The following is an 18273-nucleotide window of genomic DNA, read 5'->3' on the forward strand; positions in this document are numbered from 1 at the left end:
GCAGGACATTGATGAAAACTGGCAGTCGTGTCCTGCAGCAGACAAACCATTCTCTAACTAGACAGGCACAGCACAGACCAAGGTAGAAATATTGGTCTGCACGGAAATAGTGGAACCTACAAAGTCAAGGTGTTCTGAGATGCTGGTTTATTTATTTATTTTTTTCTTCAAGTTGTTCCCATCTATTTGTTCCATGCCGTAATGTTAAGCCCACTTGAATTGGGGGTTTTGATCCACTTTAAAAATATATTTATTGTCAACTTTTTACATTATCCAGTGGAGAAAAATCCAAGTCCAGAAAGTAGAAACCCTGCCACAGTTTGGGTGCTTCTAATCAACCGGCTCCCAGAGCTTGTTTCCCTGCCAACCTGGCCGCCATAGCCTGCATTCAGGTGGTCATGTCATGTTTGACCACAGTCTAACACAGATGGATTGAATGATCGCCTTGCTGCAGAAAGGATACGTGCAGTCATTCCACTGCCTCATTATTTATTTATTTGTAATGAAAATCTGCTCCACGTCAACTTTTTACACATTTCCCCATTCTTCTGGGTGCAAAGAAAAACCTTGCGGTCTTGTTTAAATACAAAGCAGCACTAATCTTAACACAAAGGCTTCTTTGTACGCTCAGGCTCCAGAATGTTTCGTAAAATCAATCTCAGACATCACATGCGCGCACCTCAATTTCTAAGCTTCATGACTTTTTTTATTCACCATGCGTCTCTCTTAATCCTGAGGGAAAGTGAAAATATGAAATGAGGGTTAAATCCAGCAGGAATCATAACAGAAATCTCTTAATTAGCTGGTCTTTGTGTTAAGGTTAGGATTTATTTTTTTGTTCTTGTCTTTTTTTATACAAGTCTGCTGCCTGTCTGGGGCATATTGTAAAATAAGACATCTAATTATAGGTTTTTCAGTGTGGATTTAAACATTTATTTTAGATTAAAAAATATACCGTATTTTCCGCACTATAAGGTGCACCTAAAAACCTCCGATTTTCTCAAAAGCCAACAGTGCGCCTTATATATGGACCAATATGGATTCGTGGATGAGGACTAACTTATTAAAGTAACCATTACGTGTTTATTTTGTGTATTGTGTGATATTAGCGTTTGAGCAACGGTGAGTTATTTATTCTATGCGCCTTGTAATCCGGTGCACCTTATATATGAACAAAGTTTTACAATGGGCCATTCATTGAAAGTGCGCTTTATAATTCGGTGCGCCTTATAGTGCGGAAAATACGGTACATAAATAGTGTATTTAATAATAACAATAATGTGTTCAATTAAGTAATTTCTGCTCTTCACTTTGAATTGGACATCCACTTCATTTTTGGATTGTTTTATATTATGTGTTCTATAGAAGGGGCATCCTCGCATCTGTGGTCTCTTCTCAAGGTTTCTCGTTTTTTCCCCAGTAGGGGTTTTTTGAGTTTTTCCTTGTTCTCCTGGGAGTATAACATCAGGGGATGTTTGAGAATAATTGTCAATCCCCGTTGTGGTAAAATGTACATGCGTTGGAATAATTTGCTTTACTCATTAAATACGGTTCTTTGCCAAACTTGGCTTTAACTCTAAAATGACTTTTTTTGCATGTAGATTATGTACAAAACCCTCAACCACCAAAAGTGTTTTTGCTCACTGTGCCCTAAATAACTTTCCAAAGCTGTCCCTTCATGGTTTCCAAGTGCTGAGACTTTCATTTCAGAGCTTTGGATAGAGCCCAAAAGGAAGGGGAACATGCTCCTTAATCAAGACGACTACACGGAATTATTAATTACAGGATAATGTTTTTGAAGCTTGCTTCTCTGTGGATGCTGCACAATTGACACAGACCTGACAATGATCTTGCTACATTTTCCCTAGTTTTTTTTCTACATTTTTAATTATATAGAGAAACAAATATCTCTCTCTTCTTGTTGCTAACATCTGGTTTAAAGGTTGTTGTTTTTTTTTTCTTGCTTGAACGGCACAGCTTGTGGAGCTGAATAGACAAAGTTTGTCTGCTGTAGCAACTTTGCCGTCACAGCGTTGCCCTTCACTGTCCTGGCCTGCTTGCACTGGATGAATAATTGGCACATTAATATTTTAAAAACAGCCAAGGGTGCATTAACATAAATATTCTCTTGACGTTCTTTTTAGATCAACAGTCACAACCCGGGGCTCTGAATATAGCAACGTGACATACGGTGTGTGCATGTGTGTGTCTGTGTGTGTGTGTGTGTTGCTTGTCAGCATTTTGAGTGCTCAAGAGTTGATTGATGGACAGTATTTACTAACAAAGCTTCCTTCCATCAACCAACCCAACTGAATGCAGATGGTCTGAAAAGGTCAGGCTCATCCACAGACATCGCCGGGAATATGCATTAACATCCTGTTAGAAGGGAAATGTCAGCCACTCTCTCTACCAGGAATGCATACACAGGATTTGGCAGCACCATGCCTCTCTGATGTTGCGTTGTAACGAGGATGCCTAACGAACCTGTCGCTCTACTTGCAAGACAATTATGATGCATTTTCAGGGCGAGACTACTGCAGATTAGCGTCTCTTAATGGCATTCGTGACCACAGACAATCAGACCAACTGCACTCCTGTATTAACACACACATACACACACACTTCCACTTTCAGAGTCAACAAATAATTTGTAAATACATTTTAGAATGGCAAATAAGCTATTGGAGGAGCTAAACTGCGGCTACTCTTAAAATACTAGAATACTAAAAATACCATCCCATTAGAAATATAAATAAATAAAAGGATAATCAACCCAAACATTTTCTTTACAATCTGTTCTAGTCTCGTCTCAAGATGATATTTTGATTAATTATGCATTTGTGGAATATGAAAAATGGAGGAGAGAATTTGCCCCCTTGCTGTTGACTGAAAACTACGTTGCTCAGTGCTCAAGTAACGACCAATCACACCAACCTACGCACTCACTCACTCTACGCACACACACACACGCACACACTCACACACATATGTAAGAAAAAATGTGTCTGTATTATGTTGGAATTTGAGATAATTCAAACATCAAATAAGATCAAAGTTCAAAGAGTAAAACATTTATGGTGAAAACAAATTCAATCAAAACAACTGGCCTTGTTTAGTGTCTTTATTTAGCTTCTTCAAGATGGACATGCTATATCTCTCTTCAGGCTATTTTCGTGTATGGATTTCAACATTGACAATTTATTCAGTTAAAGCTTATTGGGTGAAACCTATTCAGCAATAAAGAAAATGGAAGGACATTTTCTATCATTTCCCCTGTATTATAGCCCTCATTTACAACACAAAAATTATCTTTCAGGAAAAGGCCTCTAGTGTGGAAGTAATTGAGACAAATGGAAGGCAGTGAAAATTCCTATAAATGAGAAGTGACACAATATATTTTATTGAAACGTAGAATCATAAATCGCCATATTCATTTAATGAAGCTCGCTGACATTTTTAAAAGGTCTGCTATGATAATCTTCTCTGCTGTGCTGTCATTCCTGAATGCCCAAATATGTTTTTTCCCCCCTAAGGTTAACTGCAATAATAATGCACATCGAGTGACAGTTTAGCAAGGGCGTCACATGACATTGATCTTTAACATGAGCACCCATGGAGAGCCATTCATTAAGCATGACTAGATAATAATCGGCCCTTTTTTTTTTATCCTCAACACATTTCCCTCCACAGCTTGCCTCCATTTTGTTTCACAAACCATACCTTGCATTTTTAATAGCACATATATTTTATGAATGTTATGTTTAAGATTATGTCTACGCATCACTTGTCTTTACTAGGTCTAATGTGATATAAGTGCAAACTTTAACACACACGTCGCATAATGTGATGCATTTTAAAGCTATATGGTTACTTACACCGGATCGTGACATTGATGGTGTAGTTTAGAAGCATTTTGGTCTGCATAATTTTTATGCGTATACTTAAAAGATGAGCATGAAATAAAATTGAACTTTAAGCTGTTTACATTTTTGGAGGGGACAATATAAAGCATGAAAATTCAGTAAATTTTATTTTGCATTCTCACAAGTTGTGGTACTTTGTACTATTTTAAAAGCAAAATTATTTAATGGTTTCCTCATTCAGTTGTGTGTTTTCGGTGTGTGGACTCACCATAGCCTTATGTGAATGCATGGTTGTGCTTGTGGGTGTCATGATGACCTGAGGAGCACCAAAACACGGATGGCTTTTTGTGTAGCAGTGGCACGTTCCCATTTGTCTGTTGAAGTCAGTATTGTGCCTGTGAACTGTAAGTAACAAAGAAAGGCATTGATTGATTGTGTGCGTGTGTGCACATGTTGTGTCATGGTTGATCTCATTAACTGAATAACCAGGCAGTATAATTACAATGTTAAATAGATTCTCTCAAGTAGGCTGTTTCTGCATGGCCCAGCAGATCTTGCCCTTGAAGTTTTGACATACATGTGGAAGATGCAAAATTCTTAAGTTACTATAAATATTTAATGGCTTGAAATGTACCAGTTTATATGCATTAGTACTGTATAATGGCATACTATACGTGAACATTAAAGGTAGTGTGGATGTATGTCTGGGAATGGATTCATTATATGATATGCTGGGACATATTTTGTGCACACGTACAAAACCCAGCAGAGACACGATACAAAGGAGTCAGGACTCTGGCCACAACACAGTGCGAGAACGTGGAAGACGCAAAAAATAAAAATAATCTAGCCTTGCAAAGAGTGCACATTATTTGTTCAAAACATAAATCTTCATTCCAAGAATATTAATTGCAGTTTGTATTTTTAAATGCATGTTAAAGTTAAAGTCCCAGTGATTGTCACACAGACATCTGGGCGTGGTGAAATTTGTCCTCTGTGATGTATGTGATTTATAAACTCACAACACCCATTTGCCACACAACATCCACACATCTCACTTTTGTTGCCAACCAAGCTAATTATACACTTCAACTGTCAAGGTATAATTCACACCGTTGAGGTTGAAATTTGACGTCTGATCTGTGTGAAAAATGACTTGAAGGTCTGATTATTTGCTTTCAACACCAACAACAAAAAAGGCTGTTTCAAATATACTTTAGCTGCTCACTGGCTCTGCCCGTTTGATGTCTGACATATTTTTGTTTGATGTCTCTACTTTTCTAGGATGATTCCCTCCAGCACCAATGACTTCCTGGTTCGTGACCTTGCTCCCGGGAGAAGCTATGACCTGTGCGTCCTTGCCGTGTTCGACGATGTTGTCACCTCGCTGACTGCGACACGTCCCCTGGGTTGCTTGTCATTCACGACAGACACAGAATTCAGCCAGTGTCAGGCATTACATAGTCACTTCTTGGGAGGAACTATGATCATCATCATCGGTGGAATTATAGTGGCGTCTGTCCTGGTTTTTATTATTATCCTGATGATAAGATACAAGGTTTATAGCCACCAAGGGACAGCCCATGGAAAATCTGCCATTTCTACAACCGTGCCAAGACAGCAGAGCAACGGTCAAGGGGGTGGTGGTCAAGCCCAAGTCCTGCCTCGCTCTGCTTCAAAAATGACTGACAGTCAGGACGAAGAAGCAGTGGGTCCATCTGGAGCCGTGTCACCTAGCAACACCCTGAGGGATACTGTTGCATTGGTTGTGGAGGAGGCCAGTGGGCGGAACACAATGGCACGGACAAACTCCACGGCCAATGACCCAACACCCAACAAGGCCCGCTTCACCTCCAGGGTTGCCATTGAGATGAAAAACAGACCACCATCTGTCGTCAAAGAGCCCACCTCCCCCAAGGAATTGGCAGGTAGAGCGCCAACAGACAAGGAGCATAGATAGTGGTGGCAAGCAGCCAGGGGCTAAATAGGCAAAAATGAATTTCACTGGGAAAAAAACAGATATATAAAGAAATGAGGATGAGTTTTACAGGAAGAGATGGAAAGTGAGAAAAAAAAGATATTTCGGTAGTGTGAAATTATTATAATCAACGATAGGAAAAAGAAGCGTGTGAGAGAGGATGATTGAAATAAGCCAAGGGAAATATGGGGGAAAGAAAAAACTATTTGACGAGTACATTCATATCATGTATTTTTTCTTTTGTTAGAACAAACATTTTATACTAAAATATTTTGTGCGAATTCTTCTCAAAATGAGTACGCACCCATGATATTAAGACACCCTCCCACACACTCACCACCACCAAATTACTCTTCAAAAGCAGTTGTGTTTTCTATACTCGGGTATTATACAGCCCACTGAATAGCTTGCATCCATGCTCAAACTGTGAAGTCTTGGTCGCTTAGAAATTTAATGGGAAAATTTAATTTGCACATATCTTTATTTAAAGAGAAGTTTGTTTACCTTCCTAGTAATTTTGGCTGTAAACACTCAAACCTTCCTCAGAGCGACTTGTGTTTGCGTGTAGTGTTCTGCTCCCTCAAGTGATATCTGTATAATTCCAGCCTTGGAATCTGTAGGAGTCTAAGTGAACCTCTCCTGGGTAACAATGTACACAAGAAACAAGGTAACCTATACCAAACAACCAAACAACCAAACAACGCAAGAGTGGATAATGATGGCGGTGGGATTTAAAGAATAGCAACAAAAAAGTTGGCTTGCTTTGTCTGCAGAAAAAACAGCCTTGCAATGACTTTTTTTTTTTTTAACTAAACAAGTATAACAAGTGAATACTAAAATGCCTCAGATTGTGTTACTTCGGATAAGGAGCAGAAAGGAACAATTGTGACTGAGTGACATAAACAAGTCTTGGCCAAGATGTTTTATTCAGCCATGCCTCGCTAACAGTGATGTATTCAAATTATATTGTCACATTTTATCAAAAAGAAAATGTTCCAAGGTGAACAAATGACTAAAGGCCTATGTTCAGCACAGTCGTGAACCAATTTTCTCCAGTGATATTGGTTAAAATTTACCTTAAGATCGTTCACATCCTCTCAGCTCGAGGCTTCCATTCAGTCTTTTGAACTTTCGTTTCCTCATAGCGCTCTTGTGGCACTTCAATAAAATAGTGACTGACAACAGTGGTGAAAAATATTTTCACTGTGCACTTTAAATAGAGAATTATATCACATTGGGTGAAGAATGTTGCATATTTATGTTATTGATTATCATTCAACATGCAGGTGGATGTAGCATGCTCTGAAATTCCCCAAAGGTCTGGTACGAGTGCCTGCTGTGTGTGTGTGTGTGTGTGTGTGTGTGTGTGTGTGTGTGTGTGTGTGTGTGTGTGTGTGTGTGTGTGTGTGTGTGTGTGTGTGTGTGTGTGTGTGTGTGTGTGTGTGTGTGTGTGTGTGTGTGTGTGTGTGTGTGTGTGTGTGTGTGTGTGTGAGAGAGAAAATATACAGACAAATAATGGGATGTGGTTGTACTGGTCCACAGCCACTATGTGTGTCCAACTCTTCATCCAAAGTAATCAAACAGCTGCCCATTTTCCATTTGAATAGTCATACAGTGTGCCTGCCAACAAGTGTCCCAAAACAAGTCAGTTGCTAGTGACGTCTAGACTTTTTATGGCTTTTAGATTACCTCAAGAACAATGTGTTCAACATTAGTGTGTGACGTCAAAAATTCTTAGAAAAACACTTCTAAAACTCGAGGAAAGCTTTCTGAGAAGGGATGTCACTTAAGGTCATTTTTCAAGTGAATTCAGCCACACAAATGATTTTAGAAAAATGATTCTGACAGGTACATTCCAATATACGATGCCATAATCTTTCACTAGGAGAAACTTCTACCTCACTCAGCCATTAAAACTTTCATTTTCCTTATATAAGGTTTGTGAGGTCTTCAAAAATCACATTTTCAAAGGTTATATTTTTTCATGCAAATCATATTATAAATGTATTTTCTGCCAATAAGTATGCTCCAGACTTGGATCACAGACTAAAAATAAAATAAAACCTTCTCTACTTGACTCTGGACCACAGTTAAAATTTCACGAGTAAAACTGTTCAATTAAGCAACCTAATCATGGGAAGAAAAGGCTATTCTAAGGCTAATAAAACTTTGTGATGACTGCCTTGTTCTCTGGATGCACACACTCAAACATGCTCGGGAAGGTTATTTATAATTCTCAGTAGTGCCATAGCAGATTTTCACGCAACTAAATTCGCTCCAGTAGACTTCCATTGCAACTGCAATCTACTCAGGAAATTAGAATGAATAAATGGAGACATCATTTCACACATTGGGCTTAAACAGCCAAAGTTGAAATATGTTATCAGTGTCTGGAAAGTCATTCAATTAGCCTCTATGAGCGGGTTGAAATGAGATGTCATTGAGCGTATGATAATAATACAGGGAGAGGGGAGATAACGTGGCGGCTTACTCATCTAGTTCAGGGAAAGTTTTGACCTTCATGAACTCTGTCAGATCGGTGTGGCAATTAAAACCGTTAATTGACCAAGACACTCTGTGTGTTCAGTCATACAGTCTGTGAGAATCTGCATTTTTTAATAAGATTATTTGGATGGCAAATTAAAACTTGCTGTTATCCGTTTCACCTTTGATACCATGTAGAGGGAAATACTTCAAGTTGTTAGCCAAATTGGCCCCCTAAAGGATAAATGTTTTGGGGGTTCATTCTAAGTACAACAGGGTAGAATTCCACTCAAAAATATGAAAAGGAATACATTTCATTATGCTACTGAGCATTGTTTCACTTTTTGAACAAAACCACTACTGTAGTTTTTAATTGCCCTAAGTCTCTTCTATACCAAACCTGACTGAAGACTGTCAGTCCGACTAACATCCAACGAGCTGTCTCCACACTAGAGACATGCACAACAATTATTTTGTTAGCTTTTGCAACTCAAACAAGGGACACGTGTCCTTTGCCTTCCTTGCTTTGCTTTGCTTTACTCCCACAATCACTGTTTGGCACTTCTAAGGCAAATCATATGGAGGAGTAACACGCAAATGTGTCTGAAGAAAGACATTTAGGTTTCTTGGGGTGTGTAATGCGTCTGTGATACATTTCACTGCTTGCTGCATTGCGGAGACAGGAAACATTGATCTGATCAGAGGGCACTACAATTAGAGTGACTGAAAAGCGCAGCTCACGACAGATAAAAAGTCAGATCCCCATTAAAGGCCTGCAGTTGTCAGAAATGAAACCCAACATTGAGAACAAGCATATCATGGTATAGACTCTGCGGCATGTTAGTTCTACCCAGAGGCCTCTTCCTGATTAAGCATATGCCGAGTGACTCCCCAACAAAGCATAAAGGAGGCACCTGAGACCTTGACCCCTTATGGGGAACCTTTGCATCACGACTTGTAGTTAAAGTTGCTAAACTGTAATAATTGTCTTTTTTTACTGTAATGTGAGTCACCATTGAAATCAAGCTGAATATGAAACAAGGGAGACGATATAACGAGGATTACAGATTATAGTAAAAACTTGACACACAATTAACTCAGTTAATTGTTGTGCTTTTAAGACCAGTCAACCAAATGGGACATCTGTTCATCGTATGTGTTAAACAATCCATTCACCAAATCTCCAACTGGGGCCGAACAGCGTGCTCTGTGTAATCCCTCATGTTTAAGGGGTTAAAAGTTCCCCTTGGGAAGTCAATGTAATGTTCTCTCTAGTGAAGTGGAAATCTGTGTGTGCATAAAAATGTCAGGGTCATCCACCAAAACCCTGCAGGTCTGTGAATGCATTTGAAAGATGTAATGTGTGAGGATTAACCGCCTTAAGCAAGGGCAACACTGCATCCTCCCACAAGGTTAGCCAAGATAGAAAAATAGTTCATTTCCACATGAGAATGTGTTTGACTATTTGTGGAAATCAATCTGTGCTATCCCCATGGCCCACTCATGACCTTGGAACCTGTCTTTCTGCTGTGCCTTAAAACACCATCACTCCTTTTGCTGTCAACCCTCATGCCTGGCTTCATTCTTTACTGCCATCTGTGTCTGTGAATGCATCTCCCTTTTGAGCCTCCTGCTGTGTTTCTCATTTACTCTTGATTTCCCTCTGTCTGGATTTTCACTGTTTTCTAGTTTGTTGTCTCTGCTGCTGATTCCGTCTCTCTTTCTCCATGTCTCTGATGCTTCCACCAGCAGACGAAGGATGGCCTCATAGTGTCGAGTGGAGAAATTTTAAGATCTGACAGTCGCCTGGCCTCACAATGACTTGGCTCCAAAGAGTAATGATCGACACGATTTTTAGCATTTACCGAGTCTCATCCAATGATTTTAGGATATTACCTACCTCTGACCCAAAAGTTTGTATCTCTTTTGCAAATTACAGTGTATAGTAGCTTGTTTGTCCATGTATGTTTCTACTCTACTAAAAGTATTTCGAGAATGGACTTTTTTTTTGTCACAATCAAATGTAGTGGTCGTGGTCGAATCATCCAAGTTGCAGGTATTTCAATTAGGATTATTTTTCTAGAAATTATAATATTGAAAAGAACAGACTGGGTGATTAATAAGAATATTATTTTACTTTTAGTAAGCTTAAGCATCGTGTCTGATTCCTCAAAGCCTGTGAAAATTGAAATGAACAAAAAAGATGAAACTTGAGGGTCATATTTTCTCGGTAAATTGTTCCTTTCATGCTCCCTACGCCTGCAGCCTTTTCTTTAGCCTTTTGATTCCCGCTTTGTCGCCTTCTCTTTCCCATGTGTTGTGCTATGTTTTTTTTTTCAACTTTTTTTTTTTTTAAATTGCACCTATTTACAGTTCTCAACTTTCGAACTGCTGTGCATTTTTTGCTTGCGGCAAATTATTACCTAATGCCTAATCCTATATTACTTCTTCACAAGCCTTCTGCATTAAATTTGTCCTTGCCATCCATCTTGTTGTCACACATACTCTTCCCTGTTCTCTGTGTTAAATATCTTTTTACCTACGTACTTTGCGAGAGTAGTGCAGGTAAGGATAGAGGCGGTCGGTTGGAGGGTGATGACACGCAATTCAGCAGAGATGTGCTGAGGTTGTGATATATGAATAAAGAATGACCCCTCATTACAAATATGCTGCTTCATTCTTTAGTTGACGCTTGAAGCACAAGCTCTACATAAACGTTTGTATAAAATATTCCTTCAGGCAAATGTAGTTAAGAATGTTCTGACAAAAACACACACATTACCAATAACATATGTTCCAATAACCTGCCAGAGAAAAGTAGCGCTTCATCCTTCTCAAGGATATTGCCTTTCCTTCCATTTTCTACTATGTTGACAAATTCAAACAAAAGTAAACGTAAAAAAATGGTAATAGTAAAAACAGGTACTACAGATAATTGATTCTACTACTGATGCTAGTAATTACCTCTGACGGAGAATGTCATGTGGAAAGAAATAATCGAGTGAGACAAACACCAATTTGACCGTCACACAAAGGGGGTCACAGTTTGAATACCATGGTTTCCAAAATAATTCGAAGCACAGTTCTAGAATCAGACTTGATTGCTTATCTCATTTTGTTCTCTGCCAGGATCAATTCTAGAATGGCTGGAAATCTATAATACAGCAGATTCTGGCACATTTAACTAATGTTCCCTTTCCTCTGTTACTGTATTATAATTTCTTGACTTTCTATTCCCTTTTTATCCAAAGTTTTTCCTTGCTTACTGATACTTAGACCATCTAATGTATTCCTCTTGTGATTCCAATCCCTCTACGTACATACGTACCCCAAAAATATTTGATTCCTACATTAAAATCTCACCATTGTCATTTCTTCTCTGTTTTCTAGAGCCTTGAACCTTTTGCTCTGAAGTGTTGAATTCAACCACCGCGGGAGAAAGCCAAGAAGAAGTCACCCTTGTCCTGTTTATCTTGTTTCCTGTACCCGTTGTTGTCTTTCCATCTGGTTTACCCTTCTTGTCATTATCACGGTTCTCATTTCTGGGTTGGATTATTGTTTAAGTGCTTGTCAATGGTGATTGACTACTTTCTGCAAGATAGTATCATCACAATCACTTCTAATGGAACACGTTCTGCACTCATAAATGCGGAATTCTCCTTATTTAAATACGAGATGCAGTTGATGCTGCACTGGATAATGACAAAAAAAAAAAAAAACTCAGAAGCATACAAATGTGTATTGACATAAAATACATATTGGATGCACTGTAAATGATCTCTTCTCCAACCGGACAAATAAGAAGGAGATGATGCAAGTAGATGGGCCGCCTTCAGAATCTCCTTCAACTTGGATCTACAAATGCTGAGCACTGGTGTTTTGGGTATATAAACTGCACAATGTTTAATAACCCAGATTGCAACTAACAAGTGCAAAATCAACATTTATTTCATCTACTTAATCAAGTGAATTAATGCAACTTTGCAAAAGGCAGATGTGCTGCTGTGAGATGGATTTCAACTTTGACACAGCCCTCGTATCCAGTGGTTCATTCCGGACAGTTCATAAAGAAAGAAGATTTGACTCTAGAGAAAGTGGAGCCTTCCCTGGGTCCTGGTTGTGTATTCAAAATGTACTGTCACAAATCTGGTACAAACAAAACCGGACTAGACCAAGCAGACCATCTTTTGTGCCAGTCCAAAATATTTTCACCTGGCCCTGCTGAATTCCACTGGATTGGACTGGCAAGGACCGCCAATGCTCACTTGCAAGATTCTGGGTCCCTTTTAGTCCAGGTAAGTAATATTCAAATTATTTTTAACAGAGAAAATGTGTCATCCATAGACTCAAGGATCTCTGATATACTGTATGCTAATCACACACATTTTTTCAATTATTTATTTCTTCATACTGTATTGCTTTACAATTACATAATTTATTTTTCAACATACATAACACACATTACCATTGTATAACAATTCACAGTGGTGTAGCCAAGCCGGGGCGAGCCGGAGCGGCGCCCCGGTTAGGACTCCCTGCGCCCCGGTTGAAAAAAATCCAGCTTTTTTGATTCCTCATTTTCATGCCGTTCTTTTCTTTCGATCTTGCGCGAATGTGCTTGCGCTATTCTATGTGCGCGATGTTATCCATTCACCGTTTGCCTCCCGGACCCGGATGTTGTTTCAGCCATCAACGAACGGCGTGGGTGATGTTCGATTTCTTTTCCTGTGGGGGCGCGCCCCTACTGGAAAAATTCTTGGCTACGCCACTGACAATTCAAGACATCAGGCCTGTTTCCACATAAAATTTGGTGTGATGAACTACCGTATCTTCCGGACTATAAGGCTCACCTAAAAACCTCAAATTTTCTCAAAAGCCGACAGTGCGCCTTATAGTCCGGTGCGCCTTATATATGGACCAAATTCCTAAATTTAAACTGGCCCGAAGCATTGTGTCATGAAATCAATCATAAGTGGCCCGCTGAAGACTATGAATCAAAAAGACTATGAATCATTATTTTGTGATTATAAGTTTGTTGCGTCTGAAGTTAAAATAATAAAAATAAAATGGAGAATGTTCGATTCCACCTCCGGCCCTCCCTGTGTGGAGTTTGCATGTTCTCCCCGGGCCCGCGTGGGTTTTCTCCGGGCACTCCGGTTTCCTCCCACATCCCAAAAACATGCTCGGTAGGCCGATTGAAGACTCCAAATTGTCCCTAGGTGTGAGTGCGAGTGCAAATGGTTGTTTGTCTCTGTGTGCCCTGCGATTGGCTGGCAACCGGTTCAGGGTGTCTCCCGCCTACTGCCCGATGACGGCTGGGATAGGCTCCAGCACGCCCGCGACCCCCGTGGGGACTAAGCGGTTCAGAAAATGCATGGATGGATGGATGGATTCGATTTGGATTAAAAATCTGACATGATGCATTAATGATGCGCCTTATAGTCCGGTGCGCCTTATATAAGGACAAAGTTTTAAAATGGGCCATTCATTGAAGGTGCGCCTTATAGTCCGGTGCACCTTATAGTCCGGAAAATATGGTATGCTAAAGCCCTTTCATGGTCTTCAATTCACTATGTGGTCTGAATGACAATACTGCACTTCATAAAACCTCTCATGGCTGAGGGGGCTCAGGTGACCATGCATACATTACATAGCTTTTACACAAACAGACACCTTATTCACTTGTATTGACACTTGTTTGTACAAATGTGCATATGACATTGGGCACTCACACACCATTTTCCATCCAAACGTTCACCAGCAGCTATCTAACCGGAGTTGATGTCACACTTGAATATAATGACACTAATGATGCGCGAGGTAAGGTAGAAAGGGGAAAAAAAACCTCCAAAAGAAATAGATGTGTTTTTACAACAAAAACAGTGTCTTTTACCGCTGAGGTAATATTTCTAAGAAATACGTATATGACACAAACCACAGAGGAAACGACTCATCTGATTGTAAACGATGTTAAATAGACGCTGAGAAAGCAGGAAAGGGTTTAAAACACACAGGTTGAGTGATTCTGATCTACAAACTATGCAGACATCAATGAAATACATGTACTGTACATTATGTTCCAGTCATATCTTATAATGAAGTATGGCTTTATGGATTAAACTGTGTGGCTGAGGAGTAGACTATGGGTGGAAAGCAGAACATGATAAGAAGCTTTATTTAATGAAAATCGGGAAAGAGGGAGGGACAAAGTAGGATTAAAAAAGTAAGAGGATACACAAAAACTAACAAAAGGGAATAAGATAAGGCCGTAGAAAATGGAGCGGAGGACTAATGTGTGTTGTATAGGGATGTGAGATATAGTATTCTGTTCTGGAAAAATAAATGACATAATACATACTGTACTGTGCTCAACAAAATAACATTCCATCTCCTGCTTCCCTTCAAATTGGCAGTTCTCATTGCCAACCTTCTGTCTTCACAGCAGGTTTTGAAGAAAGGGTTGGGGCTGGGTGATGGGGGACACTTCAGAATTACGTTTCACTAAATACTGTCATGAGCCTAAGATATGGTAACCTAAATGTGATTAAACACACACATGAAAGACGCAAGGGTGGACTAACATCAAATATTGATGTCAAATATGGGGCCACAAAAACTCAACCTGCAGGTCACGAATATCCCCCGGACTGTGAGTTTGAGACTGCTGCACTAACCTGACCTTGGAGAAAAAGAATGCAAATTTTTTACCAGCATTGAATAATAAAATAACTACCGATTTTTTTTTATGATATGCAACCATTTCAACGCTATTGGGAATACATATTTGCATCATGCAGCCAATCCTACAGAATGCAATGATTTTTAAGGCCTTATCCTTCAAAATACCTTTTTTCTTTCGATAAATATCGGCTCAGAGTGATGAATCTCTTATTTCATCCTCTAATGTATATTAACTTCAATAGTTATGCTTGTATTTTTCAGTTGGATTGTTCTGGCCCATTACTGAAACTTATGTTTTGTAATTAGAAGAATGGCATTTGTATTTTTTTACGAGTGGGATAAAATGATGAGATTGCAGTAGCATTTGGAAATGGAGTGCTAAAGTGCTCACAAGCTCTCTGGTGTCCTATTGGTGTGGCAGATTTAGAACATTAAGCAAATAATGGTGAAATTAGCATTATGTAAAATGCCAAGCTGGATAAGGAAATTAGGTTACCTGTTCTGGCGAGTGTGTCTTTTTTGCGAGGCACTGTATAATCAAATTTGTTATACCTTCATAGAATTGGACTGGTGTTAAGTGGGATATGGGCAAAGTAACTGAGAAAATAAAACTTCTTAATGATTTTCACATGGTCCTGAAACAGGAAATGCTGAAGACGAGAAAAACATGAAGATATCAAGTGTAAGGGAGGGAGATTGCAAAGACAACACTGGATAAATCTTGGATGAGAAAGAAACTGGACATATAAAAGGAGACAATACACACGCTCCAAATGTTGAGAAGTAATAAAAGACCCAGACAGATTCCGGCAGTGTTACTGCGGAAAACGGAGATATTGTCTGGTGTGACGTGATGACTCAAGATGGACTGAGCTAGAACAAAATGATTCAAAGCAATGGGAAATATGAATCCAAGCTTTATGATGTGATTGAAGCGATTGTGAGCAGTGAGGCGGCGACAGTGAGATGTTATTTACTAGTTAGTTACTCTGGGCTGCAGAGGGGGCAGCATTTAACCAATGTCCAGGAGCAAAAAAAATAAATATAGTTAATTTTTTTATTGCAAAATACAAAAAAAAAAAGAAAATTTCCAATTATTCATCTTGTGGATCTTTGCAAATTCTTGGTAAAAATGTTATTTGGTATTTTTTCATATTTTTTATACTGAGCTTGTATTAATATATTTATATAGATTTTAGATTTTGTTCATTACATTTGTTTTCACGTTCTACTATTATACAGACAGTACCAAACACACACACACACAAAGTATGTGCCAAGTTATCGTCAACATTGTTAATATTCAATTTTATTTTGTTTTGCGGTAGGGAGCAGAAAATGTACCCTGGATTAAATGACAGAACAATATTCATTTATTTATTTCATATTTTTCTCTTTTCAGGCCCAGATCTGTCATGTCTGAAGATAAAAGCACAGTTCTTCACACACACACACATGCAAAAAAAGAAAAGAAAAAAAGACAGCCTTGCATCAGTTTTAGTCATCTATCACGGTTCTTTTTAACCCTTAGCCCAATTGTCATTCAGTGCTGTTGAATATTTTTCATGTGCAGGACAAATGTGGTGTGAGAATATAGGATTGCAAATTGTTTACAACATTGTTTGCTCTGGTCTAAGCTCCATTTCCATCTTAATCACATCATTATTGTTACTATAGATTGAAGTGTGTGCCCAGCATGAATTACCTGAAGTCTAAACTTGCGTTTCATTTGATTTCTCTGAGAGAGCTTTTCATTAGTGTGTCTTGGAGCTGGACCCTCAATAATATCTCTTTCATCTTCCTCATGCTTTGGCCCATGCGAGTGGAATTTATGATCACAAAGTACTGTCGCTGATATTTACCGCTCACGTCTGTTTCCATCGAAATTTTGGTCATGAGTTTTATCACCAACGTCATTACTGTTCATTTTGGAAGGATACCTGTTCCGAAAGGAGAACCTTGATTCTTTTAAGCTCTTGTGAAAGAGACTCGCACAACAAGACCACACCCTTACCAACATGCCTCCCTTATGTGTATCCTTTTTTTTGTTTTTCCCCTTTGGTCTTTATATTTTGTATGTGTATATAAAGCAATTTCAAATCTTATAGTTTTGTACATGTAATTTTTATGGTGTGTGAATATTTTAATAAAAAAAACAGTGTGGACTTTTCCAATTGAGTACATGCTTGCCTGGTGTTGATAATTATGTATTAACTGTAGGTCCTCCGCAACTCTTATTAGGATAAGTGGTTTGGATAACGGATGGATGTTATTTTGCTGGCAGATCAAATCAGAAAATACATTTTCCTCACCTTACCAAAAAATATTTTTAAATCTAAAATATACTTCACTGGGATTAAATACGAAAATAATCCTCGACTCGATGTGCAGCCACTTCATTAAGTCTACTTGCGCTATCGTGTGGTCCAATACAAGAAAGTATGGACAGGGAAATCATAATATCTCCCAATGCAAAGAAATGTTGATAAAATATGAATTTCATTTGATCTTTTTGTTGTTAAAATTGGCAATATGCATTTCGCCTTTATTGAACATGACGCTGTTATGCGGGTTCCTAATTATCTTCCTCACGGGTGATAATGACTACTGTGAACATTACCTAAATCTGTAGCCGAACACTACCTCCGCTCTGCTCCTATTATCTTCTCATTCTCTCATCTATTTGGCTCAGCCCTTCGTGTGATTCCGCCTCATTGTTCCTCATCTCTCACCCCGCTTCATTTTCTTTACAACTTTAATAGGAAGTCAGTGTGGCAACACACAACTCCCTTCTACTCCTTTCCTGACTTCTCCTAAATTGGAAGCTGCGAAACAACAATAGACCTGCCACACGTTCCTCCTTTAATTGACTTTCTTTTAGAGTTTTCTACTTTTTTTTCCATGTTTCAATCACCAGTGGAGATAATTTATTTTTCCTCTTGGCACTGCCTTCAGTCATCAGGTATCATTTTAATCCACTGTTGACAGTACAAATATAAAATCTGTTAATGTGCGTAAATTGACAAAATGAGGTGAAGGTGGTTCGATATTGAAGCAGATAGATAGAAAATGATTGTGGTACATTAGTTTGGGGATGGAGGAATGCAAACACTGGAGCTTGAATTTGACATCTGTGCTCTACAGTCCATGATTCATTGTGAATAATGATACTAGTGGGAAAACATTGAATAGCAGCCACAAGACCAAGTATCGTATTTTCCGCACTATAAGGCGCACCGGATTATAAATCAATGAATAGCCCATTTT

The 18273-nt window shown here is 38.9% G+C and overlaps 1 protein-coding gene across 2 annotated transcripts in view; it reads left to right on the forward strand.

Annotated features, from left to right (window-relative positions):
• The window catches only part of zgc:172282 (leucine-rich repeat and fibronectin type III domain-containing protein 1-like protein), a 93411-nt gene extending 76227 nt beyond the window's left edge, over positions 1-17184 (forward strand). The window contains exons 9-11 of one of the 2 annotated variants that reach the window (XM_061282035.1): positions 5148-5791; positions 11716-12620; positions 16409-17184. In XM_061282035.1, the coding sequence (XP_061138019.1) occupies positions 5148-5791; positions 11716-11723 (652 nt within the window). In that variant the 3' untranslated portion in view covers positions 11724-12620; positions 16409-17184. Of the gene's footprint in view, positions 1-5147; positions 5824-11715; positions 12621-16408 lie in introns of those variants that run through there. The other variant, XM_061282034.1, reaches the window with a different exon arrangement.
• Positions 17185-18273: the final 1089 nt, after the last annotated feature.

Source organism: Syngnathus typhle, linkage group LG6 (genome assembly GCF_033458585.1).
Source record: "Syngnathus typhle isolate RoL2023-S1 ecotype Sweden linkage group LG6, RoL_Styp_1.0, whole genome shotgun sequence".
Classification (NCBI taxonomy): domain Eukaryota; kingdom Metazoa; phylum Chordata; class Actinopteri; order Syngnathiformes; family Syngnathidae; genus Syngnathus; species Syngnathus typhle.